Here is a 27,948-nt window from a genome sequence, read left to right on the forward strand (position 1 = left end):
CCCAAAGAGGATCCAAGTATATACAGATCCCAGCTTATTTGTGGGTGGTCTGCTATTTCAACCTGTTCCTCATGCCTAAGTTAAGCTTTTTACTATATCATTCTCTATACAATTTTATATTTTAAAAATGAAATAGCCAGAAAGAACAAATAAACTATCAAATATTTCATCTATTATCTGTGAATCATGACAGGCTGACACTACAACAAAGCTCAAATCAGAACACTTGTCATTTCTGGAGGGTTGGGCTGGACAAAGAATTCATTTCTAACAGACTAACATTACACGTTACTTTGACAAATACAAAGTGCTGTAAAACATAGTCTAGTTTATCTCTAAAATAAATTATCAGTATGAGAGATTCTTGTGTTAGATTGTCACAACTGAGCTCAGCAGTGGCGCCTGAACTGACACTCCCTAGATCTGTATGTCTGGTAAGGCATTTTTGAGGGCAAATTTCCAGAATTCATTTAGTTGCTTTGTCCGGTGAAGCTTAAATCTCCTGACCTGCAGGGCAAACTATAAAAAGCAGACACATCTATTTATCAAAGACTGTATGATATTTTGTTTTATATTACTAAGGTAGCAGTCTAGTAAAAGAGAAGGCAGCAGTCCATTTCAGTAACATCATTTGTGTAGAACATTGATATTTCAAAGTGTTTAATTAGTCAAGAACAAATTAAATACTTTTAGAAGCTTAATCATCTGGCTGTTAATAAAATAATTATATATACATGTATATAAAACATAATAAATATATTGCATTATACACACACACATATCTAACAAAGCATTAAAATAGGTGCCTTCTGGAAGATAATGAAAAAAATATGTTTTTGATAGTGAAACAACACTGTACAATTTCATCAAAAGTAACACACTGGAATAGTCTCAAAATGCTTCCACAGATTAGCTATTTCAGACTGTGAAAGATACTGGGGAGGGCTTGTGGCTCAGTGGTAAAGCATCTGCTTGGCTTGTAGAATGTCCTAGATTCAATCCCTGGCATCTCCAGTTAAAAGTATCAGGTACTAGGTGATGTGAAAGACATCTATGACTCTGGAGAACCACTGCCAGTCTGAATAGACAATACAGACCTTGATGGACCAATGGTCTGATTCAGTATAATGCAGCTTCATATGTGTCCAATATTCAAGTTGGTCCCAATGCAAAGAATGTTAGTCATGCTTAAATCCCACTGATGTCCCACTAAATTTACTGATTAACCAAATTCTTATATATCACCTGAGAGCCAGTTTGGTGTAGTTGTTAAAAGCAGCAGGACTCTAATCTGGAGTAGAGGTGGGCACGAATTGCAATATGAAACATAAAAATGCACGAACCGGGCCAATTCATGCTTTGTTAAAACGTGGTTCGTGGGGCCGTGTTTTCCATGAACTCCATGACTTTTGGGGCCCAGTTCATCAGATTCGTAAGTGGTTTGTGAAGCCAGACAGGCTGGCGTTTCTGCCCACACGGGGTATGTGAAACTGACAGCCTCCTGCCACCCACAAGCAGCAGAAGGGGGCTGTCTGTTTCAAACGCCCAGCTGATCGGCTGAAGCCGGTGTGGGGCGTGTGAAACTGACAGCCCCCTTCTCCAGCCATCTGCGAGCGGCAGGAGAAGGGGGCTGTCACTTTACACCATGTTGACAAGTTATTACACCTAAAAACCTGTTCCCCAACATCTATGTCCCTGTGGATCCCCAGAAGTGGAGGACCGACTTCACTATGTTTTGTTGTGCCCTCTCTATCAGGAACCTAGATCTAAATTCCCTGTGGTAATCTTAGCCAGCCTTGACGTGAGCCTAGCAGTGTAGAAAATTATTTTCCTTCTAGCTGCTGAAGACCATCCCTCATGTCACTCACAAAATGCCTTGTATTGTATGTATTTTTAATTTAAGATTGTAACAGCCTTTGGCCATATACAATAAACTAGAATGCTACATACATGCAGTGTAATCCAAATGGAGTTTTACGCCAAAGTTCACTGAAATCTTTGAAAGTTGTAACTGTTTATGACTGCAGTGTAAATATATTCAACATATTGCATATTCAGACAGAACACACCAGAACTCACATTTTATCCCAATTATGTTGTGTCAACATCTACACAAAAATTTGAGATTATTTTCTAACAAGCTATCATTCTTTATCATTGCTGAGATTTTATGGAGGAAACAGTTATATTCCCTAAGGAATTACATAGTGGCTCACTTTTTTGGCTTTGTATAAGATTTAAATGAAGAAAAGATCATGTTCCTCTTGTTTAATTGATTATATCTTGAGGTGAACAAAGGCATTTCCATGTTTGCTTCAGAATTTCAGCACTGCTTCTCTCTCCTTCCAGCGCTTACGCTAAGCCCTAGGATTTGACCTGCAAATATATTATTTGTGCTGAAATTCTGCAGCATTTAGGAATTTCCCCTTGAGACAAGCCCACTGAAAACTGTCAAGCTTTAACAGTGTAGATGGTATCTGGAAAATAAGTGAGAACAGTAGGGGACCTTTACTGCAGGTAGAATGCATGAATAGTTGCAGCTTCTTGCAGGCTACCTCTTCTAGACACGAACACAGACTCTGTGGCCATTTATTCATTCATGCGTGCATGATAGTTAAAACTATGAAAATGAAAAACATTAATGCAAAGCAGTATTTTGCATGAATAGTTTTCTTGATGTTGTAAAGTTTTTTAAACATTCACAAAGTTTGAAAATGGCAGTCCACTAGAGATATGAAAGGCAGGCTACTTATGATAATGAATTTTACTCTACAAGTAGTATGAAATGTGGGCCAAATGACTTTGGGGGCACACATGATCCAGTCAAGATAAAGCACTCTCTAAGCTCCCCTGATTTCTTGTAGGAACATAAGTAGTTGTTATTCACTCCCATTTGCATTTGACTGGGTTTAAGGAATAGGCTAAAGGATGGATTAATAGAATGGATCCTCAGGTTTTGTCTTCCATAAGAGGACACATGAGCTATAAACATGTGGGGTTTGGAAAAGACTGAATGAAGCAATAAGGATTGTTTTTATCATGACAAAGGCCTAGACAGAATCATTCATTGGTTATTCATTGCTATATCCCATTATTCCAATCCAAACCGAATTATATGCATATGTTCTTGTTCAGTTTTCTTCATCCGTGTTGTTCATCATATCAATCAGAAGAGACAAGTAGGATTTATAATTGAAATTAGAAATTCAAAGAGGCAGAAAGCTTCCTTTGGCAATCAAAATAGTTAAGAAATAATAATAATAATGAAACTCTTCCTAGTTAAAAGGCAAGGTTTGGGTCCAGTAGCACTTTAAAGGCCAACTAGATTTCCAGTGTATGAGTTTTTGAGAGTCAAAGCTCCCTTATTCAGATATATTTAGAAGTGGAAGTATATAAAGTTTTATCCTGCCAGAAGACGGGAAGGGTATTTGAAATAAGTGTATAAAATATAATAATAATATAAATAGGTTGATAGATTTGGGATGTGAAAAGCACCCAGTATACCATCTCAGGCTCATTCATTCATTTATCTTCCATTGTTATATATGTTATCAAGTGCCAGCAATGGCCTTCAACACTGTACATTGGACAAACAAGTCATTACCTTTGCAAGAGAATAAATGGTCATAAATCTGATATCAAAAATCGTAACATTCAAAAAGTAGTGGGAGAACATTTAAATCTGCCAAGACTTTCTATTGTTGACCTAAGAGTAGCAGTTCTCAGGCAGAGAAACATCAAAGGAAAATTACAACACAGGATTGCTGAAACTTAGTTTATTTACAACTGGACAATGAACTCCCCACCCCCAGGTCTTAATAGGGCTACTGGATTTTTCTCGCATTACAAATGCTGATTTTCTGCTTTTCAAACTTCAACTCTATCAAGCTAATTACAGTATTATTATACCTTACACTCTTACTTCAACTACCCCTCCCGCTTTCTGGCTGAATAAAACTACTGTATTGTTTTACATATTTAATTTCGATTTTTATTTCCGCTTGTTAATGATTTTTTTAAAAATTGTTGCTGTGAGTTTAAATATAGGCCTCTGAGGAAATGAGGAGGGGGTCTGGATTGATGAATGGAGTCTGCTCTGACTTGATGGAAGCTGTACCCTAGGAGGCAGAGTGAACTGCAGTTTTTAATCTGTTCTGAGAGAAAGGGTTCATTCTGGTCAAAACAGCCAAACTGCGGGGCCTGAGAGAGTCTATGCCTGTGTGTTTCTGAAAAAAGTTACCATCTAGGAAATTCTGGTTAAGTCAGCCTTTGTATAGCTCAGAAAGAGGTTATTCTGACTAAATCAGGCAACTGTGTGGAAGCCTGGGTCAGTTGTGTATATCTGACAGAGAATGAGATTAATCTATCTAGGTCAGGCAAGCTGTGTGGAAAGGCCCAAGTGAATTTACATCTGTGTGGATGAGAAGAAAGTTGAGTCTGCTAGTGAAGATCTGTGTGGGAAAATAAACTGTGTGACTGTGTCTGTGAATATACCTTTAAGATATAATTATTTTGAAACCATCAAGCTTAAGAACTATTCTGAAATCAGTTTAGGTGGATAGCCATGTCGGTCTGCAGTAGAACAGCAGTTTTTGAGGCCAGTGGCACCTTAGAGACCAAGAAGATTTTCAGTGTGTAACCTTTTGAGAGTCAGAGCATCCTTCTTCAGACACATGTATGAAGTTGGGAGCTCTGACTCTCGAAAGCTTACACTGTAAAAATCTTCTTGGTCTCTAAGGTGCCACTGGACTCAATTACTGCTATTCTGAAACCAATACACTTACAAAACTCTGTAACCATCACACTTATGCTCTTATAAATAAGTTCTACTTTTGTTTCAGCAAGAAAGACCCCTTTTCCCCCTCACAAGCTGCCCATTCTGTTTAACTACCATGTATAACAAACCTTCCTATATTACTTGTTAAATTGAGGAGGTCTAAGGAAAAAGCCTTTGGAGGCAGCAAAAACCTTATGAAGAAGTCAGGGAGGCAGCAATATAAAGATCACAAACACAAAAGAGAAGGTGTTCTCAAGGTAAAAGCCTGGGTAAAGTAGAAAACATCTGAGGCTCTGTGTGAGAAGAAATAAAAAGTGTTGGTTGTGACCAGAGCCCTCCTGAGCAATAAGTTTAAGGCAAAATAAGGAGGAACTGGATTAAAGGTCCAAAGACAAAGGTTATATTAAACTAAGCCAATCATTACACCTACATACTTCCAGTTCTAAATGCATCTGGAGTTTTGACTCTTGAAAGCTTATACCCTTGAAATCTAGTTGGTCTTTAAAGGTGTTACTGGACCTGAAAATTGCTCTTCTACTGCATACCAACATGGCTACTGATATGAAACTATTTTTCTGGTTAATACGTTTTTTAATCATATGGGGTATGTGACAGGTTCTATTTCATATTAGTAGTCAGGGCACTTGTAAAAATCCACCCACACTGACGAGTGCTGTTACAGGGTAGGGACAAGCTTGTAAGGTTTGCCTTCTCTTCATCCTTGATTGTGAGGGAACCCAGCCTCCCAGCATGTCTCCCCCCCCCCCCAAACTCAGCATCATCCTTATTTTGGAAAGGAGGTGAGGCAAATGCAGCTCCCAAGCCACTGGGGGATAATATTTTCATAATAGGGACAATATTTTCATAATACTTTTGTACATAATGGCTGTCACCATTAATGTAATGATTAATCATCATAATTTGTTGATTACATATTCATACATATAGAAATGGTATTAAAAAAATTAAAATGTGATTACTTAATTTCACAGCTTTCTCTACAGTGTAGATCAGGTGCCTTTAATGTCTGCAAAAAATATGAGTATTGTTGGCTGTCTTTTTTCCTAAGCAGCTAGTATACAGAGGTATACTGCCCCTGGATATGGAGGCTAAAAAGAACAAAAAAACTGTTTCTATACTCAATTTGATTGACAATGAAAATCTATTTAAGGGAAGACCTGGAAATATAATTTATAATTGTTCATATTTATTTTACATTAATTTATCTCATGGCTCTGAAGTCTTTAGCAGACTATATAAAATATAAAATGAAAGATCTAATATTTTTTATTAGGGTTCAGCCGTACACATGGATTGAAACATGCCACATAAAACTGATAGAAGTCCATTTACAGCACACAAGAAGGGACTGAATACAAATTCTACTTTTTAAAGGTGCCCCTTTTGTTACAGCCTAAATTAAATTTTCAGAAAATCCTTTGGGGTCAGCATTTAAGTTTTATAAAATGTAACTCTCAAAATTCAATATAAAAGCTTTCCTTTAAATCCCATTTATGACTTCCTTCCCCCCTTTTCTCCTTTAATTACAGCAAAAGGGAATTAGTCAATATAGGTCTCCAGGGAGCGACATACAAAGTCATCTTTGAAATTAAACTAAAGAGAAAATGGCAGCAGACATTGTGGCCTGGTTATCACACAGTCTGATCGATTTAAAATAAGCAAGAGGCAACTCCAGGTTCTAGAAAGGAAATACTAAGCAATTCCTACCAAAAATACAAACATCCTTCAATTAATTAAGTAATGTGATCACTGTTCTATAAAGGACAGAAAGTATACAGCTATAAACCCATAGTAATTCAGGTAATTATCTAGTCTGTCAGGATGAGCAAATAAAAATCAGTTTGCCTGTATATTATGGTTATATAATAAGCAAACCATGGGAAAGTAGTCCACTAGCAATTAATTGTTGTCTGCCAGGTACTTGACAACATGGCTGTTTTTCCTGCAGTTCAAGGCAGGCAGCAAAACTAGGACATCTGTCTGTATTAATGGTTAGGCCCTTAATAAGTCTCCGTGTGGTTGTGTGTGAGGGCTGAATATTCATTTGAAGGCTTCATTTTCTTTTGACAGAATCTTGGGTATTTCTGCATTCCTTTTCCTTTTTTGCCTTTCTTTTGACAATTCCACTTTCAAAATACCATCAAAACATGTAGAAAGAATGCTACCTATTCATATGGGAAAAGGAAGTGCTAGGATTGCCAGGCCTCCCACAATGGCAGGAGAAATATAAACATAAAAATCATAATTTGGGTAACAATGTGTCTTCATTTCTGAGGAAAACTTGTATCTGAAATCAGTCTTTTGTAGGAATTGCTGGGAAAGCCTATGGTTTTACCATATAGTTTCCAGTGATTCTTTGAGAGATATGGTGTCACTTCCAGCTTTCCGCAGAAGTAATGTCATGCTGTTGCTGATTGTGCCCCTAGGACCTCCCCCCCCACCCCACCGCCAGTCTCCTGCTGGTTGCCAGGCTCTGCCTGCCTGCTAATCATAGACAGTGTTCATAAAATGTGGCAGACAACTCTACCAACTACCAGGCCTCTTCATGGAAGTAAACCTTGTCTCAGCTCCCACCTCAGTTACTGTTCTAAGAACCACGGATGAGCAGCCCTCAGTTACTTCTGTTTGGCGCCAGTAGCAGTTTTGCCAACTCAGTAGTTTTTCCAAACACAGAAACTTTTATATGTGGTCTCTGTGAGGTAAATTCTTGTCCTAAAGCCAGTTGTAAATGTGTTTTCCCCCTTACACTGGTCAGTGAGATTATTTAGGGTTTTTGGGGGGGGGGGTAGATTTCTAAACTGGATTGAAAGTGGGAGGGAGGGAGCTTGTTCCACGGTTAAGCTAGCCCACAGACACAGCTGACATGCAATAAAAACCCAACTGATTCCAGAACTGATTGTGGAATGATAATTAGACTCTCTTCCTGGTCACCGGAGTCCTCCCAACAAAGAAAGAAAGAGATCAAAGACTAATTACTATTTTTTTTGCTAAGGTAGCAGATTCCACTTTCATAAAACATAAAAGTTTAATTAGTAATGCACCTGTCACCAAGTTCATTTTATATTGTGTATAAAGTGTAGAACAGCCAATGTGGTGTAGAGTTAGAATTTTGGATCAGGGTCTGAGAAACATGCTCAAATCACCAGTCTGCCATGTAAGCTTGACCTTGGGCCAGTCATACACTTTCAGCCTAACCTACTTGATATGGTTGTTGTGAGGATAAAATGGAGGAGAACAGAATGATGTAAGCCATTGGGAAGAAAGGTGGAGTATAAATGAAGTGACAATAAAATTAAAAGTATAACCATGTTTAAGGGAATGGAGCATTTCTTGTGAGGAAAGGCTAGTGTGTTTGGGAATTTTCAGTTTGGAAAAAAGAAGGCTAAGGGGGCCATCATAGAGACTTATAAATTATTCATGGGGCAACAAAAGTGGATAGAGAGATATTTTTCGTGTCACATAATAGTTTATTCAATTTTTAGCCCTCCCTGCAAACAGGCTCATGGTGGGTTACAACTAGACATGGGCACGATCGGAATTACGGTCTGAAAATTGCCCCGATTTTGGCGTTTGCGCCATCGGGACCGGGCTGATCGGTTCTGTCCACGGCTCCCGGTTCAGCGCTCGGGTGGGGCGCTCTATCAGGTCTCGATCGGATCGATCGGTTTATGTTCGGGATTGCAGTCTGCAGACAGTCTGGCGCCAGCCATCTATTCCCGAGGGAACTGAGCCCCGTGGAAACGGAGCCTGGGGAATGCCGGAGCTGTTTGCCCTCCTTCTGTCGCCCTGGAAACGCGAATGGAAGCCCAGCTTTCCTTGATCAGCAGGGCTTCCTTCCAACCACGGAGCAGCCAGAAAAGCGCGCACCCCGTCTTGTCTATTTGGGAGAAGAGAGAGGAGGGCGGGGGAAGGGGGTGTTCTTCTGTAGCCATGGGCACTCGAATCTCATCCCTGCAAAGCCTGAGAGGCAGCTCTTACAGCCAAACACAGCCCTCCTGCGTAGCAGACCCAGGCTTTATAAATAGCCATGTGCTGCGCAACAAAGTTTCACTTTCCGCTCGCGGGTGGAGTGGGACAGAGGCGAGCTCTCGCTTGCCGCTTTTGGAGAGAGAAAGCGCAAGAGAGGGGGGGCTTCAGCTTTGGGCTTCAGCGGATAGGGAATTAGGGAATAGGGAGCTATCTCCTCTGGTTCCAGGGCTGCCGCCTAGCTCTGGGGCCAAACTCGGTGGGCACCTTGGCTGAGGGCTCAGGTCTGGGGGGGAGTGTTGCAGCTGGGGTTGGGCTCTATTCCTATTCTCTCTCTCTGCTTCCAGGGCTGCCGTCTAACTCTGGGGCCAAGCTCAGTGGGCACCTCCTTGGCTGAGGGCTCACACAGTATTACACACTCTAGTGCCTGGTCACTCTGGTCTGGGGGAGTGTTGGTGGTGGGGCACCCTCCCGATTCCCGATTCCTGATTCTGTATCGGAAACGGGACTTGATCGGTGAGGTTCGAGTACCTGGGTTCAGCGCTGCCACGGAATCACGATCAGCTAAATCGGGATTAATTTTTGGATCGTGCCCATGTCTAGTTACAACAACAATAAATCACATACAAAGATATAGAAAATAAACATATATAAAATCAAATGTCAATAAATATACAATATTTATAATACAGTACCGTAAATATACAATATAGTAATACATTTAATTTAATTTAATTTATTATATTTATATTCCGCCCTCCCCGCTTTCGCAGGCTCAGGGCGGATAACAAAATACAAACATCACCCACCATTAAAACATTTAAAAGCATTAAATAATACATTTAAAAACATTTAAAAGCATTAAATGTTACGGTTCATACTGCACAGCGGTTCATACATGCACCTGTGTTCGCATAGGGGCGATGGTTTAACCCCCCCCTCCACGGGGGGGGGGCACCACCTAGCGTCAGCCATATGCCTGGCAGAATAACTCTGTCTTACAGGCCCGGCGAAATATAATGATGATGATGATTGATAATGATGATGATGATAGACTTATATGCTAGAACTAAGGGGCTCTCAATAAAATTGATGGGCAAAAGATTTAGGACAGACAAAAGGAAATATTACTTTCCTCAAAGATTAATTCATTTGTGGAATTTACTGGCAGCAGATGCAGTGATGGTTAGACAGATCCCTAGCGGATAGGTCCATCATTGGCTACTTGCCATAATGACTAAAGGGAACCTCCGTATTCACAGGCAGCAAACCTCTGAATACTAGCACTAGCAGACAACATTAAGGGGAAAGCCATGGCCTTTATGGCCAGTTTGTAGGCCCTCCAGGACAACTGACTGTTGTCACTGTGAAATACAGGATTCTGGACTAGATGGAACACTTGTCTGAATAAGCATGGCTCTTCTTATGTTGATTTTTAAATAATTATTTGTTAATAGTTACATTACTTTTTATTTTTTAAAAAACTGTCATGTCATAGTCTATTATTCTGTAGCATCCCCACCACATATGTAACATAGGTTAGGGAAAAAGAAGGATAGCGGCCCACATATGTGATTCCTCTGTGATAAGACTCCATCACTACTTTACCCAGGGTTACTTTTGCGCAAGTTTCCAAGGCCTCAGAACTAGGCGTGTTTCACCAATACCTCAGTCGTCTATATGGAGTAGGAGTTGTAAGTCATGAAGTTCCTATTTCAATTCTCTCAGCCTCAACCAACGCACATTCCACAATATGGAAATAACAAAGTGCTGCTATTATTACAGGTATTATTAAACTACACAGTTGAAATCCTGGATTAAGCAAGCTTCCTTTCAGTCTGACTGTCCCATTTCTGATTCCTTTAAACAAAAATCTACCAATAACTGTGTGTTTTCTAGGGTTACCAACCTCAAGGTGGGGTCTGGAGTTCTCCCAAAACTACAACAAATCTCCAAACTCAGGTTCTCTTGAGAAAACAGAAACTTCCAAAGGTGTTCCATAGAATCACATCCCTACTGAACTCCCTTCTCCTCTTTAAACTTTGCCCCAAACTTCAGAAATTTCCCAAACTAGAGTTGTCAACCTTAAGTGAGCTGCATAGGTGAATCACACATTACAAAGTCCACATATCCAGCATGTAGACTTTCAAAATACTATGCAACAAACTGAAGTCCCAGGCATACAGGGACCCGATTCTGTCTGGAACTGCAGTGCTTAGGGAGCTTAAGTCTCTATTTGCATCATTTCCCCCAGGTAGCTACTATTTGTATTTTGGGAAACTTAAAAGTGGGCTATTGGTACATGTTTCCTTAATAAGCCAAACAGTGGCTCCCCTGGATCATTTGAGGTCCAGAAAATGGCACTGAGGGGAGGCTTAAGCCCCTTCTCGCTGCGCGCCATGGGCCTAATCAAGCATGGAACTCCAAGCACATATTGGATCCAAAGTCCTCATGGTGACCACACCTCTGTCACATGGACTTTGTAACATGTGAATTAGCCCAAAGATAATCTGTGGAACTAGAGATCTCTTGCAACCAGACATGCTGAGTGAAATCTGGCAGCGCCAGGAGTTTTTCATTCCCATCACCCTGCTTTTAACTGAGGCTGTTCCCATACCCCATAATCAGATCAAAGAGTATGGTACTCTATTAAGACTATTTAAATTTGCTAGATAAGAAATAACTGAAATATAACAACACATTATCTTTTGATTCAAGCTGTTGAGAGGTTCAAAATGGAGTACTTACAAGGTCCTGATCTTTGGCATATGGTTGAAGCTGGTCAGAGGGATGCGAGTAATGTTGTTGTTGTTGAGAGTACTATTTAAAAAAGAGGAAAAGAAACACAAATTGAGATTTCTATTACATTAACAGTACTTTTTCCAGAACCATACTACAATTGCGTCCAAATGCAACACAATCTGGAATGTAGTTTTAAAAGGCATCTATATTATGACAGTTAATAAATAAACACAGAAATAAAACTAGTAACTGAGAATAGTAATTCCTAATTTATTCAAATATTAATTTAGACTAAAATTTATGGCTTCGCAATTCAATATACAGTGTACACAGTATATCAAACAAATTCAGCCAACCGTTAGCTTCTTTCCACCTCATTGAAATCCATGCACGTTTTCACAGGATTCTTTGTCCTTAAGATGGAGAAATGGTTGCTTTACAAAGTGGACTATACGGCATTATACCCTGCTGAGGTCCCTCCCTTTCTCGAAACTCACTCTAGAAAAGCTCCACCCCCCCACCCCCAAACTCCAAGAATTTCCCAACCTGGAGCTGGCAACCCTAACAGCAATATTATCTGTACATAAGATTCACTGTTGATTTTAAAGGATTTAAAGAATCAGATGGTGTTACCAACACTAATTCCTGCATATGGATTCCTTTTCACTGTAACTGTTGAATTCAAATAATCTCCAAATTATGTTTTTAAAATGCAAAGGATTCACTCAACCATACAAACTCTAATTGCAGTATTTTTTCTACCAGTGTAGCAAACACTTTTGCTGCTAGAAACAAATGTAGAAGTCTATGTACTTTCATACACATTACTTCAGTACTTTAATATCTCTTCAGTATGCTTCACCACATTAAAACACTTTGTCGACAAACCCAGTTTTACATTAGCATACATTTCTCTAGGAATCAGAACAAGTAAACAGTTAACAGCTATCTCATTTTAATAAATACTGTTTTCAATCTTCCAGGTTACCACAAACTAAACTTTTTTTTGCCAACCTAAAAATGGTAGTGGATCACTTGCATTATCACCAAGTATTTACTCCAATGCAAGCCTATTTTTTCCCAAATATGCCACCAAAACTGAGGGCATACAAGTTGCAATAGTCTAGTATTGGTCCCAATAATTGATGAGAAATGTTTTGGAACAAACAGGCAAGGCATCTTTTCCCCACTGGTAATAGATAAAAGGAGCACACAGTCTTATCTTGACTATACAACTGCTAATTTTGAAAGCCCAAAGCTGTAATCGATCACATCATGTTTACCCCACTCTTCTTAGGAGCTCTATCTTCCCTTCTATTTTATCCTTGCAACAGCATTGTATGGTAGGGTAGGCTGTCAAAAGTTATCCCAAGGTCATCCAGTGAGTTTCATCGCAGAAAAGGTGTCTGAAACCCGGTCCCCTAGTCTACCAGCTACATTTCATTAATCCTAAATACATGTAGTGCGTATATATTTCCTGAAAATAGAAAAACAGCATATAAGCTGCACTAGTATCTTACCCCCAGATGTGCTGTTTCTTTAAAGGGAATTTTTCATGTGGGGCAGCTTTTTAAGAAGCATCCACCAGCAGTCAGCCTAAAGTGGAATAGTCCATCCCAACACTTCTGGGTTTACTGCATATGTAGACTAGGTCTGACTCCCAATAATTGGTGAGAAATGTTTGGGAACAAACAAGCAGGGTATCTCTGTTCCCCACTGCAAATAGTTAAAAGGAACACACAGTTTTCTCTTACTTTGATTAAGTAACATAAGCAATTACATACAATGTGACTATCGCAACTTAAAATATCTTATGACATTCCAATAAAAAAGACTTTACAACATTTTACCAGCACTGGAATTAGCCTGAGAGAAAAATAATGACTTGGAGTTAAATTTTACAGCACTGGCATCAATAAAAAGTGTGTTATTTTAAATACCTACATTAAACAAGGTGATAGGTGACAATATTAATAAGTAATATCTTTAGAGAGTGAAATATGTTTACAATAAATTGGTGGGCATATCACTTTATTATACAAAAAAGTCCCTTAACTGTGGTTAAATAATTGTCCCATGCAATGACAGAAACAGGCTTGCTTTCTTATATTGTGAAGGAAAGATGCACTTCAAAAGTCTCTCTTCTCAAGGGAAATAGGTATGTATCAATAAAATATGCATAATGTTTCCTTATTATGCTAGTTCTGAATGAATGTGTATTTCATAACCCCTCACAAGCACTGGGTCAGAGTTGAACAGAGACTTTCATTGGTAAATACAATATAGACTCTGATTTTCTGTTACATTTGATTTCTGAAGCTGATTACCACAAACAACTAATCAAATTGACAAATGATATGGTAGATTAAATTTTTGATTAGTGCTTGTTCAGCACTAATGAGTATCTAGCGTAATTACCAGGGTGCTGTTAGCCATTTAAACCACTGGATAATAAGCACCAGGCTTCTTTTGTATGGCATTTGGCTCTGCTACAGCCATTAGCACAATTTTAATCTGTAAAGACATACATAAGGCTGGGAGCTATGTAGTTTTAGAAAAAACTGCACAGACCAGGCACTTTTGCCTTCTCTTAGTAATTTTTGTATATGTAAAATTGTGATATTTGGGCAATAAAATTACTGTCAACCCATACAATAGTGACCAAGTTTGCTTGTAAAAGAATTACAATAGTTCTTGCATTTCTCAAAAAGATAATAATTAAAGCTTAATGGATTTTTTGTGCTTGCTTTGCTTCTGCTTCCAACATTTTTCTTCTGGTATTAAAGATTAATCCTTATATTTAAGCTTAACTAGCTTTATTTTATAAGAATTTTGAGTCAATTCAAGCCAATGTCAAGTTGCATTTTGTAGCAGGTAACTAACTTCCTATAGGTTCTGAAGAAACTTCTTTGTCTCGCCCTGTGCCTCTTTCTCGAGTTGCAGTTAATCCAGAGCAGAAATGTCCTGAGTATATCTTTGTGTCATGTAATTCTGGAAACAAGACACAGACATTTGAGGATGGCTGATTAGTAACAGCAACAATGGCTGTAGTACTAACGAGTGTAACATTTCCTTCTGCCTCCTTCAATTAGAGGACTGCTTCATCACAGTACTCTTTTTTGTCAAAATTGTTCTGTGTGTGTCATATCCACAATGCCATGTAATTGACCTAATGCAACACTATCATGTATGAGTCTGCAAACCAATGGTTTGCAGTGTTCCAAGGACTGGCTCTAACCCTGCTTTGCATGACTTCAGTCATTTACTGCCAAGTGTTAATTGAATTATGGGGGAAGTAGCATTTTTTTCCTCCTCTCAATACTATGAAGTTTTAAGATAGCTAAATTTATTTCAGAAATGTCACAGGATATTATGACAATGCTAAATTCTCAAAAATGAATATATTTGTGACTCTTGCTTCTATTCTCACTATACCCTGAACCATCAAGGGTGACTGGAAAGCATCTGCCTATTATTATTATTTTAATACTGTATACCTTGCTTTGTCTGAATCCTACCTCTTTCGTGGAATAAGTGGGCAATTCTGATGGAAAGTACACTGGACTGATTGTTTTCACTGTTAAGGCAAGCGTTTGAGGGTTACCATTTCTATAGATTCTCCTTCCCTCCACAGACTTATGCACAAACCCCAAACACTGAGTGAGGGAAGGAAAAGGGGAGCTGGCATTTTTGTTCATTTGGAGAAAGAAAAGGGTCCTGTGAGAGAAATTAATATGTGAGTGATCAATTAACTGAAAAGCAATTTTTGAGAGATTTATGTAGAAAATTAATTTTGGAGGGAAGGAGAAAAGCAGAAATCTTGTGTAAATTTGATTTGTAAATAATAAATACTTTTAGCATGTATTTTATTTATTTGTTTATTTATTGACATTATTTATAGTCTGCCTTTCTCACTGAGACTCAAGGCGGATTACGTAGTGTAAGTCAATACGATGTATGGCTGGGACATCCAATAAACAATGCAATAGGGTTTAGATAGCAGAAAATTTGACAACAAGCAGAAGTCTGATAGCAAGCTAAAACTAAGCATAAACTAATAAACGTGACATTATTTAGTAGAAACATTCTTACAGCAACAGACAGTACTCAGTAGTATAATCTAAAGTCCCTAACCTTTTATCGAAGCATTTTTCTGAAACATTTCCTTACAGTACTATGCATACAGCCCTCCTGAATAATTCAGTATGCATAATTTGCACTGAGCCAGCTGAGTGGGAGCCTTTCTAATACCATCAGGCAGGCCAAGTTCGGCTAATGCATCAGAACATAAGTAGATCTTTGACAGGTCAGGCAAAGGGCACCTAATCTTCCAATCAGTTCCTACAGCAGGCAGTAAGACATGTCTGTAAGACCAGCAGAGCACAAAGGTGATGGCTTTCATTGTTATTTGTGGGGAGGGATCACTGTTAATCACAACTCAGCAGAGCTTTATCTTTATCCATGAGAACTAGGAAGGTTTACAGAGGGTTTTTATCATTTATGAATTTATTTATGAACTCATTTATGAATTTATTTATTTATGAAATTTGTATGCTGCCTCTTCAGGACTGCTCAAGGAAGCTCACAATGAAACAATAAAACAAAACCAATCAAGGCATTAAAACAGACACTTGTCATAATCCCCTTTCCAAGCTGCATTGTCAAGCAAAGGACCGACAGTGCAAGTTGTAGTGGTCCTGGGTCCCGACACTGTCACTAAGCCCAAATCCATCACTAGAGGGTCTCTTGAGCCACAGTGGATTCAGCCTGGCCTCAAGGAGACTATATTTACTGTAGCTGATCCCACTGAAGGGCTACACCTCCAAACCTCTGAACATCCTGGTCTTTGCTCAAGAGGTGAAACAATACAACCCGAAAGAGCTCCTTGAAAGATGTCAGTGAGACTGTAAGCCAGGAGAGTGCCAGCCTGCAAGCTAGGGATTTATTCCTTTAAGATTAAGCATTCTGAAGCAAAGGTGAAGTAACCAGCAAAAAAGGACAAAAGAAATCAGTTGGGTCTTAGTATTTGTTGCAATAAGTTGTCTGCTTCCCAACTCAAGTGATGAATTTTTGTAGCTAGCCATTTCTTGCTCCCATGAACTGCATTCCCCTGACCTTGAACAGGACATATTTTGGTGTTTCTTCAACTGATAGCTCAGCTTTCCTGCTGGAGATAGCTTATGTTATGCACCTATGGTTCCACCATGCCAGACCTGAACACATATCTACTTAACCTGTAGCTCATTTGGGTTGGGTAGCTTCTTTGAGCTTCATTAGACAAGCTTTGGGATTGTACAGTTCACTCATCCCCAAAGTTTAGGAGCTTCCTTGGTGGGTGCTCCATGGACAGCTACTTCAAAGGCCACACAACTACTGGAGCTTTTGGGGCTTTTGCATAGCTCTGTCTCTGCTGTGACTTGCACTCAGGACTTGGACAGCATTTTTGTTTAAAGAACAGTTGAAAACAGTAATGCAATATGAAACACAGATAACATTATGAGTTGCAAAGCAATATTTTTCTGAGATACCTCTAAGAATCTTGTAAATACCAAGCCAATTCTAATTTTTCCATCACCTCCTTTGACCTTGTGCTGATTTGCACATGGCTTTATTGATTCCCACAAGTTACAAACACATTTTGCAATGAGGAATGAAAAGGTTACTACAAATTCAAGGAAATAAAAGCCCTGCTGGGTCATGTGTCTGGTTGAATAGTTTTGAACACTGAATTTCACAGACTTGGTTTTAAAAAAAAATAAAAGATGCACAAACACACATGAAACTTCTCTGCAATCACTGCATCACCTCAGTTGTGTAAGGTATCTCAACACCTTCTGACTCCTAAATCTGAACCTTTACTGGATCAAGAATGGATAATAATCTGTGATACCTTTGCAAAGTTCTTTGTTGACAAAATAACTCAAATACTCTCTCAATTGGATGCCAGCTGTAATATAGGTGAGGTGGAAGAAATGCCACTGCTTAATATTCTGCTTGATCCACTTATGGACCATTTTGACCCAATTACAGTGATGGATATTGACAAGTTCCTGGCATTTGTGAAGGTCACTACTTGTGCATTGGATCCCTTGCCCATTTTGGTTGCGAAAAACATGAAAGGACCACATAAATGAGCTTTTGTATAAATCAGACACTAATTCAAGGTATCTTCCCTTGGCCACTCAAAGAGGCCAATTTTTGTCACTCCTCCTGAATCTGTCTGCTCCCTTTGATACAGGAGACCATGTCATCCTGTTGAGGTGTTTGGAGGCAGAAGTAGGTATCAGGAGTTATGCCTTGGACTGGTTTAAATAATTCCTCATGGAATGGACTCAGTGTTGCTATTACTTGTCAACCCATGACTTAACTACAGTGATCCAGGCAACAGTCATCTCTATGCTAGATTACTGTAACTTGCTCTACGCAGGGCTGCCCTTGAGCCTGACCCGGAGATTACAGCTGGCACAAAATGCAGCTGCACGTGTTATTACGAGAGTGCCAAATAAGGCACATATAACATCGATCTTATGCCAGCTGCATTGGTTGCCAGTGGAGTACCAGATCAGATTTAAGGTTCTGGTATTGACCTATAAGGCCCTGTGCGGACTGGGTCCAGCATATCTATGGGACCTCTCCCCATATATTCCCTGGAGGACACTCCGATCAGGGGACAAACAGCTGTTGGTGGCCCCTGGCCCCAAAGAGGCCCACCTAGCCTTGACTCGAGCCAGGGCCTTTTCGGTCCTGGCTCCCATCTGGTGGAACGCTCTGTCTGCCGAGATCAGGGCCTAGCAGGACCTACTATCTTTCTGCTGGGCCTGCAAGACAGAGTTGTTCCGCCAGGCATATGGCTGAGGCTGGGCCTCCGCCGGCCTGAAAAAAGGGGTGTATAAAATCTTAACCCTCCTTGTGAAGGCTGTCTACCATCCTGTTTTAAATGTGTATTAATAGAAATACACTGCTGTTATAATGATGTTTTAATGTAGGTGAATTTTTATTTTATTTTAATATGTTATCTGCCCTAAGCCTGCCCACAGGGAGGGTGGAATAGAAATTTTGAATGAATGAATGAATGAATGAATGAATGAATGAATGAATGAATGAATAGATAAAATATTGTAGACCAGCTATATTCAGTATGTAGTGTTTTCCAGGAGGTGCAAACTTATCTCCCATGTTATTCAACCACTCTGTAAAGCCTTTAGGAGAAATTATTTATAGCTTTAGAAATAGATGTCATCAATATGCAGATGATACTCAGCTCTATATCTTGCTATCCAAATCCCCTGGTGATGAAGTAGAGGCCTTAAGGCACTGCCTGACTGCTGTAGTGAAATGGCTGAAAGCAAACAAATTGAAACGGAACCCATACAAGACAGAGGAGAAGCTGGTTGGGGAGATGGAGATACTGAAGGACGTTGTGATTCAGTTCTAATTTTTGATAGGGTTCACTTGACCCTTGCAGACTGCTGCTAGAGAAGCAAATTAATGAAGCTGCAAAAAATGCCTTCTTCAAACTCAAGCTAGCTTGGAAGATTGCCCCCTACCTTGATACAGCCAATCTTGTCACATGGATCCACACCATGGTAACATTAAGACTAGACTACTGTAATGTAGTCTACATAGGTCTTCCCTTGAAATCAACCTGAAGACCCCAGTCAGTGCAGAACACCATAGCCCAATTATTATCTGAAGCTAGGCAAAGCATGCATATTACTTGCATTCTGCAGTCATTCTACTGGCTTCCCATTGGTTACCAGGTTTAATTCCCTCATTCCTTTATATCTAGAGGACCGGCTTTCTTCCTATGCCATGCCACAGCAGCAGTGCTACTCTGAACAGGGCCTTCTGCAGGTGCTACCCTGCACATGGGTAAAATCAACAGCTGCCCACACACATGCTTTCTCTGTGGCGGTCCCTACCTTATGGAATGAACTGCTGGAGAGATCCGGAAAGCTAACACTCTCCTGGCTTTCCACAAAATATAAAAAACTGAATTACTCAGAAGGATTCATTTATACAGGTAATAAGACTGTAAGGAAACACTGTGAGGAAATGGTTCAGAGTGATACACTGGAATGGGATAGTGACTGTAGACAATAGTACTGTTGTAAGTATGCTCCTAAGTATGTTCTGCAGTATGTGTAATATGTCATATCAACTTGCTTATGTTTTGTTTTCAGCTTTGTATCAGATTTTTGCTTGTTTTCAAATTTCTGTAATTCTTACCCTATTGAATTTTCTATTGAATGTGTCTGCCATTGATTGTATTGACCTACACTGTGCAATCTGCCTTGAGTTTCAGTGAGAAACGTGAACTATAAATAAATATATAATTGTATAGTTAATTGGTGAACTGTTCGTTGTTGGGTTGGAAATTTAACACACATATTTTTATACAGAAGGCATTTTTGTTACTATATTTAATTGCCAATAAAATTCCAAAAACAAACAAAAGACTGCAAATTCTGTGGCTGGGAGAAACAATTACTTACAAAAACAGAAACCAGAAACTCCAGGTAACAACTGAAAAAGGGAGAAGTAGAACAAGGAACTAAGAGCTCCATTCAGGTATGCAGGGGAAGCATCCTACATTTTAGATCACATGAGGCTATTATTCTGGACTCTTACCTCTGGGTTATTATACATTATTTGTGCACACTTGCAGGATATGTAGCCAATTTAAAGCATACGAATCAAAGCCTCCTGACCTGAAACTTATGGAGATGAAAATACACTAAAGCAGTGTTTTGAAATTTGTGTGCTGAGAGGTGCAACCTGAAAACAGTACACAACATAGTCTGGCAATGCTATTTTCTGATGATGTTCAGTAAAAAAATTAAACCAGGGTTTCTCATACTGAGGTCCAAGGATCTCTGAGAGTCCAGAAGGTACTTTGGGGATCAGTGAGTCTTTTGTATGATAGGGAGTATGACTGACAGTTGGCTGTCCTGCCTTTCTTCAAGTGATGTACCAATCCTCTGGCATTGTACAGAGCCATAGCAATATCCAATCAGGAGAAAGTGAATATTAGCATACCGGGCGGGGGCGGGGGTTGTCACCCAAAGACTTCAATGGTTGTTCTGAACACAGAGGATCTGACTGTTAAGGCAATCAGTGTCAAGAAATATGGCTCAGGTAGATTAGACATTTAATTACTGTTACTGAGGGAAAGTCTTAATCCAGATGGCCAGTGTTAATTTTTATTATTAATTATTTTGGTAGATATTGATAGCACAGTTAAAGATACATCTCAAAAGCCTTGAGTTTGACTAAAGAGAAATGGAAAGCGAGCTCCTTCTCAAGTTGGATCTAGGACTGTAGTACAAATCATAAGAAGAATATCATGAACAACTTTTCACTAGTCAGGGCTGGTATTCTCAAGAACTAACCAGCAGCGGCTAGTGGTGACAAAAATCACATGCAAAATGCTGAATTTGCTCCACATATTTATAATAACTCCGTTAATCCATTAATGACTGAAACATAGTAAGATCATCTCATACATTCTTTGACTTATACAGGTGTTCAGCCAATGGGGCTGTTATCTATTCATCCGGTACACCCATCTATCAGCTGTTAATATCCTTACTTGAACACAGTGCTACTGAGATTACAAACTTTTACACAAACTATCTTGTTCTGGAAGATTTCTATAGCTTTAAGTGCAGAGGGAGGTTTTTTGGGAAGTGCAAACAGACATGCTCCTTTTAGTCAAAAAAAGTTCAAAGCTGACATTTCCTTAGCCTTCACCTCAAATTGCTATTGCTTCTTGGTATTACAACATTTTTTGATCCTTCAAGTGCAATAGAAATGACATTAAGAACATCCAAGATATATTTCCTAACCAATTTTGTTACCATAATTTGTACAGGGCAGATAAGAGTATGGAGCAGAATGAAAGGGTGAAATCTTTTCACCATCCCTGATTTTGTGAATGACTCATGCAAGCAGTTTTAGAGATGTAAAAAATATCATCTTGGCAACAGGAGAAACTGATAGTTTATTATTTTCTTTTTCTATTAGACACTTGTAAACTCTTTTTCCTTGTAGGACCTACTTTAAACCACATTATACTTGCATACAACTGGATGAACAGGAGGGCAGAATATGTACATTTTTATTTTGTCAAATGTTCAGTGGAATATAGTGTATGTGAAATACCTCAGAACTGCTATTGAATGGCTTCATTAATATCTCTATTCAGGAAAGAGTCTGGGATCAATATGAAAATACTTATTCTTCAAACTTCTTTATACAAGATTAATACTGAGTTAATTCTTTGATACTAGACATATTTATAGACTACTACTAGAACAAAAGAGTAGATAACTAAATCTTTATAGTGTTACAATTTTTCTTTGATACATCCCTTAATATCACACTTGTCAGCTATTAAAATTTGCCAGCGTGCTTACCATGGTGAATTGCAGTTAGTAAAAGGTCACCTCTATTCCCTCATGAGTTCTGAAAAACTAGATGTCAGTGTATGTGTGTGCAATTTAATTCTTATGTCTCCAAAAACAATGACAAATTTTATTTTTAAAATGCAATCCTTTTGATATCAATTGCTCTCAGTGGTTTACAGCAAAAATAAACGAAATCAATAAAAACATAAATATAATAATAGCACAGAATCACTCAGGAATAGAAGTAACCTGTAAACAAACTGAAATTTGAAGAATCCTCTTGTCAAAACTGGCTGTAACCATCATTTCAAAAGGACCAGTAATTCGGATATGCAAACAAAGCCTAAACTGAAAAATACCCACTCAACCATTTTTGCAGTTCACAGTACACATTTTATATATTTCATAAATTACAATTTGGCTTCTGGAATAGCTATCCCATAATAAGTACATCTGGTCTCAAGCTTTCCTTGTTGAACTTTTCTGCTGTTTCTTTAAATGGGGCTACCAAGAATGAACATACCATTCCTGCCAATGACTACCCAACTATTTCATAAAAGGTTTTCTATTTGGTCTAAATCTGCGTATGTTTGATAATCACTGTAGGTTTAAGGATTTAATCACTGGGTCTGCAGAAACCACAAAGCACCTGCAATATTTTAATAAGAATGAAAAAAGAATGTTAATGTGCTTTTGTTTGTTAGCCTACTTACTAGTTATTGGTGATGAACTGTTCAAGGTTTAACCATTCATTGTCCTTATTCCGAGAAAATAGAAGCGCGCGCGCGCGCGCACACGCACACACACACACACACACGCGCCAATTAATTTATTTCGGCATATTTTAAGCAATTTACAGTGCACTCCTAAGAAGAGTTATACTGTCTTCCAAGTCCATTGTAGTTAATGGGTGTAACACTGCTTAGGACTTGTTGTGAGACTCACAGACCACATCATAGTGTCAAGCACTACTATACAAGGTTTAGATTTTTCATTAACAAGAACACATTAATGAAAAGTTCAGCCAAGGGAACAGCATTTCTGAAAGCAGAGCGGGAAGTGTGATTTTTGCTAATTCCCCTTCACATTGCAGATCCCCATTTTGTCTCCCCAGCTGTTTCCAGCTCCTTTGACCATCACCCTCAAACAAAATTTCAGGTGCTGCAGTGGGCTGCAGCAGGAGTGGGAGGCTATGGCAGCTTCAGTCTGCTAGCAGTGATTTTGATCTAACGCAAGGTCTCTAATCAACAATTTTCATATCTAGTACTACAGTGGAACAACATAATTACACTTCACAATTTAAATTTAGGGAAATTCAATTTTTTTATTGTTTGGACTGTACCTCTTGCTTTTCCTTTATGAAATCCAGAAGCTTGCATCCTTTTCAACAGCCCAAAGTGCTGATGTCAAAATATTAACCAATGGCGATTTCCCAGGAGGTTTTTAAAGACTAAACATTTTGTGATAAAAACTCTGTCTCTAGATTTGGTAAATATTCTATACACGTTTCTCTCAAAGAGATTTGAGGGAGCCAATATATCTACTTCCAGTTCATTTTAACTGTTAAATTAATGGGGAAAGGCTACATTCATTTTAATGTGCACATGACAAAATCCTAACAATATATGTATTCAACCTTTAAATCTGGACATCAACTGCCAATGCAGGTTCAGTGGTGCTTCAACATTTAATTTTAATTCAGTTTATCTGCATACATTAATGCTAGTTATGTTGCCGCTATGAAAATACGTTTCTTTGTAGGCAACAAAGTTGTTTTTGTATATTTTACATTTTACCGTAATCACCTTTAAAATCTAGTAAATTCATAAATATATGAAATATATAACATACAATGAACCTGAGCTCCTTAAGCTCCTTTTAATACTTCAAAATAAATATTTAGGATTAGCTGTAAAATATTATAATAGTGCCACTCCTAAATTCCACTCACACTCTCACATTTTTTCAGGTAAGAAAAACTAATTTCTTGAGTGTTAATTAGACTATTATCCCTGCCATAGAAGGCTAACAAAACACACTTACTTCTTGCTTTTCCTAAAAGTAAAAATTAAATAATAAATGTGAAAAATTTATTTTGAAATTTATCCTTATGTATATTATATCAAGATACCTAATCGGCAAACTGACTATAAAACTGAAATTTATATTCAGATTCTCTTTTAAATTGCTAAATGGACAAATAGGCAAAGACACATACCAGTCAATGAAACTTACTGGATTCACCTCTACAAAATGATCAATCTACATAAAAAAGATTGCCTTTTTATATGGTAAGTGTGGTTTGTAGACTTCTTATGACCATATCTGGGAAAGTATCCCTCTTCCTTCAGTGCTGGCACTGATCCAGTAGTTGTCCTTCAGCTAAGTGTCGCATTGCGGCACAAAAGCTGATGTTGTCTCTGTACTTTCTCTATGACCACTAGGGGCACTTAAGAGCAAACTATGAAGTTCTACATTACTTTTCGAACACATCAGAACCAAGTTAATACTCTACTATACTTTAATTCCTCCCAGTTATGACTACCATTTTTGATCAAGAGGTTTAAGGAGAAATGATAACAAGATCTGTTCAGAATTCCCTTGGTCAATGGAAAAAAAAAATATTTCCATCTTCAGGACCAGGTATGTTGGACATACAGTTTACTTCACAAAGTGTTGCTTAATTTAATAATTTTTTCAGCAAAAAAGGAAGGAAAATAAAACAAGGCTTAATGTTTGGAAATTATCCTAGAGTTTGGAGATGCAAGAATGTGGCTCAAATAAGGCACATTTATTTGAACAGTATAATGAAATAAAAGAGGATGTAGTACTTTCAATCGGGAAAAAACCCCAAACAACATCAATAGCTTGGAACTGGATCCTAGAAGACCCACTCACAATACACTTACCCAACTCGGTGAATATCAACTTTTATATCACAGACCTAAAGTAAACATTGCCTTTGGTCATCACGTTTGACATTATATCACAGCTGTTCACAATACTATAAAAAGTTTTACTTTTTAGCAATTATTATTCTGTTTCTGCAAATATGAATAGGAAATTGCTGCATGCTACCAGAGCAAAGTACCAAAGAATTTTTTGTAACAAATCAAGGTAATTGATAGCAACATGTCAAGGAACATGACCTGAATTTAGTCAACCCATCCATGGCATTCAACTTTGGGGGGCTTCCCCCTGTCTCCAGAAATTGTCTTCCTTATATCCACAAAGGGAAAAAAATCTATTTAAGATCCAAAATACACTTAATTTCCAAAATTTTAGTTTCTGTTCATCAGTTTAGTTCATGTAAGCTTCCGCTTTCCCTGTGACAGAGGCTTCTTCAAGTTCTTCTATGATAATATTGGTTCTACATATTTAGCACTATATAATGAATAACTGAAAAGACAAAAAACTTTAATATAGAAACTAAATACTCACCATGATCCACTTAAGTCCACACATAAACAAAAGATTCAGAAAAAGCATTAATAAATTTAAGTCAATCAGGAGGTATTGTTTCCTCCACATGGAAAAAAAGATTTTGTCATTAACTTTGTGAGAATTATTTCTCTGATTTTAGTATTTGCCCACATGCACAACAGGATACCATTCAACTAAGGAGATCATGTCCCATAAGTTCAAATCTAAACTCATGAGATAAGTGTCTCACCTGAGTTTCAAATGCCATTGCAGGAGATGTGGCAAGAGATGGCTCTAAGATAACACAGACCCACCTGAATTATACGCAGCAGCAAATAGGCAACTTCTGCAGTAGCGAAGAGATAAAATAAGCTCCTGTCTACTAACCCCGCCCCACAGGCAGGCAACCTCATTCTGGTTTGGGAGAAGCTGAGTGGTCTTCAAAGATGGTGTCATAGAGTCCGCATTGCGGCACTTCATGGACTACTGCATGGCCAAACACAAATCTAAAACTGATTAACTCAAGTACTTTACCAGAAAATATGAGAGGCAATTCTGGTGAGTGTCACCATGCAGATTCCAGAAAACTAGAATGCAGAAATGCTTCCAGTACTGCCAATCTCTGCCATGATAGTAAAGGTCTTCTGGAACAGCCTTATCTATACACTAAATCCAAGCTACATGCTATATTTATTTAGCTCTCACATGCTTCCATCAATGGAGAAATCAAACAGATCATACAACATAGGAATGGCTACACTTAATAAAGATATATACTTATGAGTATATACTTCATAAAAAATAAAATAATGGTCCAGAATGCTATTTTTTCTTCGGGGGCACATAGACTACAATATAATCTATCTGAAATACGCATTAATTCTTCTAGAACAAGTCAATTTTTGGAAAATTATTATGACTACCTTAGGAATATAAAGTATATTACTGGGATACAAGAAGAACTCAACTATTGTTATTTATCTATATTACTTGATTTTTTAACAAGGATATTGAGTGGGAACAATGTATATACATATGGATGTAGAAGAACTGGGTGATGTATGGAATTAAAGACCCTGTACAAAACATCATTTGCACAGAAGTCATCTATTCCAAATACATTTAAGTACATTTCACCCATTCACTGGAAACCCACATCTATGATTCAAACCTATAGGAACACATACAAAACATTTACAGATAAACTCTGACTCTGTAACTCTGTTCCCCCATTTCAAAAAGTGTTAATTGGATCTGGCATGATATAATTTCAAAGGAAACCCAGAGGCCAATACATGCACGAGCAGCAATTTCCCTTTAAACAGCTTTCCAGCCAAATCCCCAACATGGTTTTTACACCTGATGGAGATGAAGGAATAGTAGGGTTGTAGCAGCTTCTAACAGGGGAACTCTTAAAAAATTAAGTATGCATGTAACAAGTAGATGGATTCTGTAGCCTAAAAGTTCAGTGGCTGTATCGATTTGATCGAATAGTCATAGGATACCATAATTAAAAAGAGCTTTAGAAAGTTCTTCAAACGAGCATAATACAAGCAGAAGAAAAGCATTCTACAAAATAATCAGGATGATAAGACAATGAGTAAGATACACAACCATTTTGGCATCAGTAGTCTTTTCCAGAAATATACCCACATCCAGCACCTGATCGATTTTCAAATATGGAGAAAGTCTTGTTTTCTCCATAAGTTGTGAGGGCTGGGCTTTTCCTATGATGGAGTATGGAATCTCATTGCATCACACACCATCCAGAAGCCAAATTATCATCTTACAACTATGAATGCTATGAGGCGTTATGCCTAACATCAAAATTACATTGTTTTTACTCAGGGAGCATTTTTTCTGGAGGTGCTCATAAAGAGGTGGAATCTTTTATAAAGATGCTGTCTACAAATAATAAAATGCAGTGCTAAAAAAGAACATGGAATTAATCTGGCATCAAAAGCACACTGCATTTTAAGATAAGAAATATGCCATGAGAGCTACCTGTAGCCTGAGGGAAGGAGGCCCTGTAGGCAGTTGATTTTGGCCGGCCAATTGTAACCCCCCTCCCAAAACAAAACAAAAAATAACTTCCTTCAAAGATATTTCTGCCTCATAAAATGTCTGAAATTAAAATTCTAGCTACTATAGGTTGCTTAACAATTGCTTTGAATTAACTTTAGATAGCCACTTGTACAATGTATAGTCTGATGCAGGTCAGAGCTTAATGACATGTATGAAAATTACAGTATTCAAGACACTGTAACTACAAAATAAATGGCTAACGGAATCACAAACACCACCATGTCACAATATAATATTGGCACTGTTTTCACATGATTTATGATGGTAGATTAAGGAAAGGAGAAAAATGCCCTACAGATCTGCACACCATGAACATCGTATAATAGTGCTAATATTGTTAATAATTTCACTTCCATAGCACTGGGAAAAATTGGTGTTAGGGCACTTTAAAAATAGTCACATGGTAAATTCAAAACAATGAAATATCTTTTAAAAAATGGTAGAAAGTATTAAAAATGGTTGCGGAGGACAGCAAGTATATACCATAGAAAGATGGAAGTGCTTTTAAAAGCAATGCAAAAACGT

The 27,948-nt window shown here is 38.3% G+C and overlaps 1 protein-coding gene across 1 annotated transcript in view; it reads right to left on the bottom strand.

Annotated features, from left to right (window-relative positions):
- Positions 1-27,948, bottom strand: part of SLIT3 (slit guidance ligand 3) — a 633,135-nt gene that overhangs the window by 248,227 nt on the left and 356,960 nt on the right. Inside the window, exon 7 of the mRNA XM_054977013.1 lies at positions 11,513-11,584. Coding sequence (XP_054832988.1) covers positions 11,513-11,584 — 72 coding nt within the window. The remainder of the gene's footprint in view (positions 1-11,512; positions 11,585-27,948) is intronic.

Source organism: Eublepharis macularius, chromosome 4, assembly GCF_028583425.1.
Source record: "Eublepharis macularius isolate TG4126 chromosome 4, MPM_Emac_v1.0, whole genome shotgun sequence".
Classification (NCBI taxonomy): Eukaryota; Metazoa; Chordata; class Lepidosauria; order Squamata; family Eublepharidae; genus Eublepharis; species Eublepharis macularius.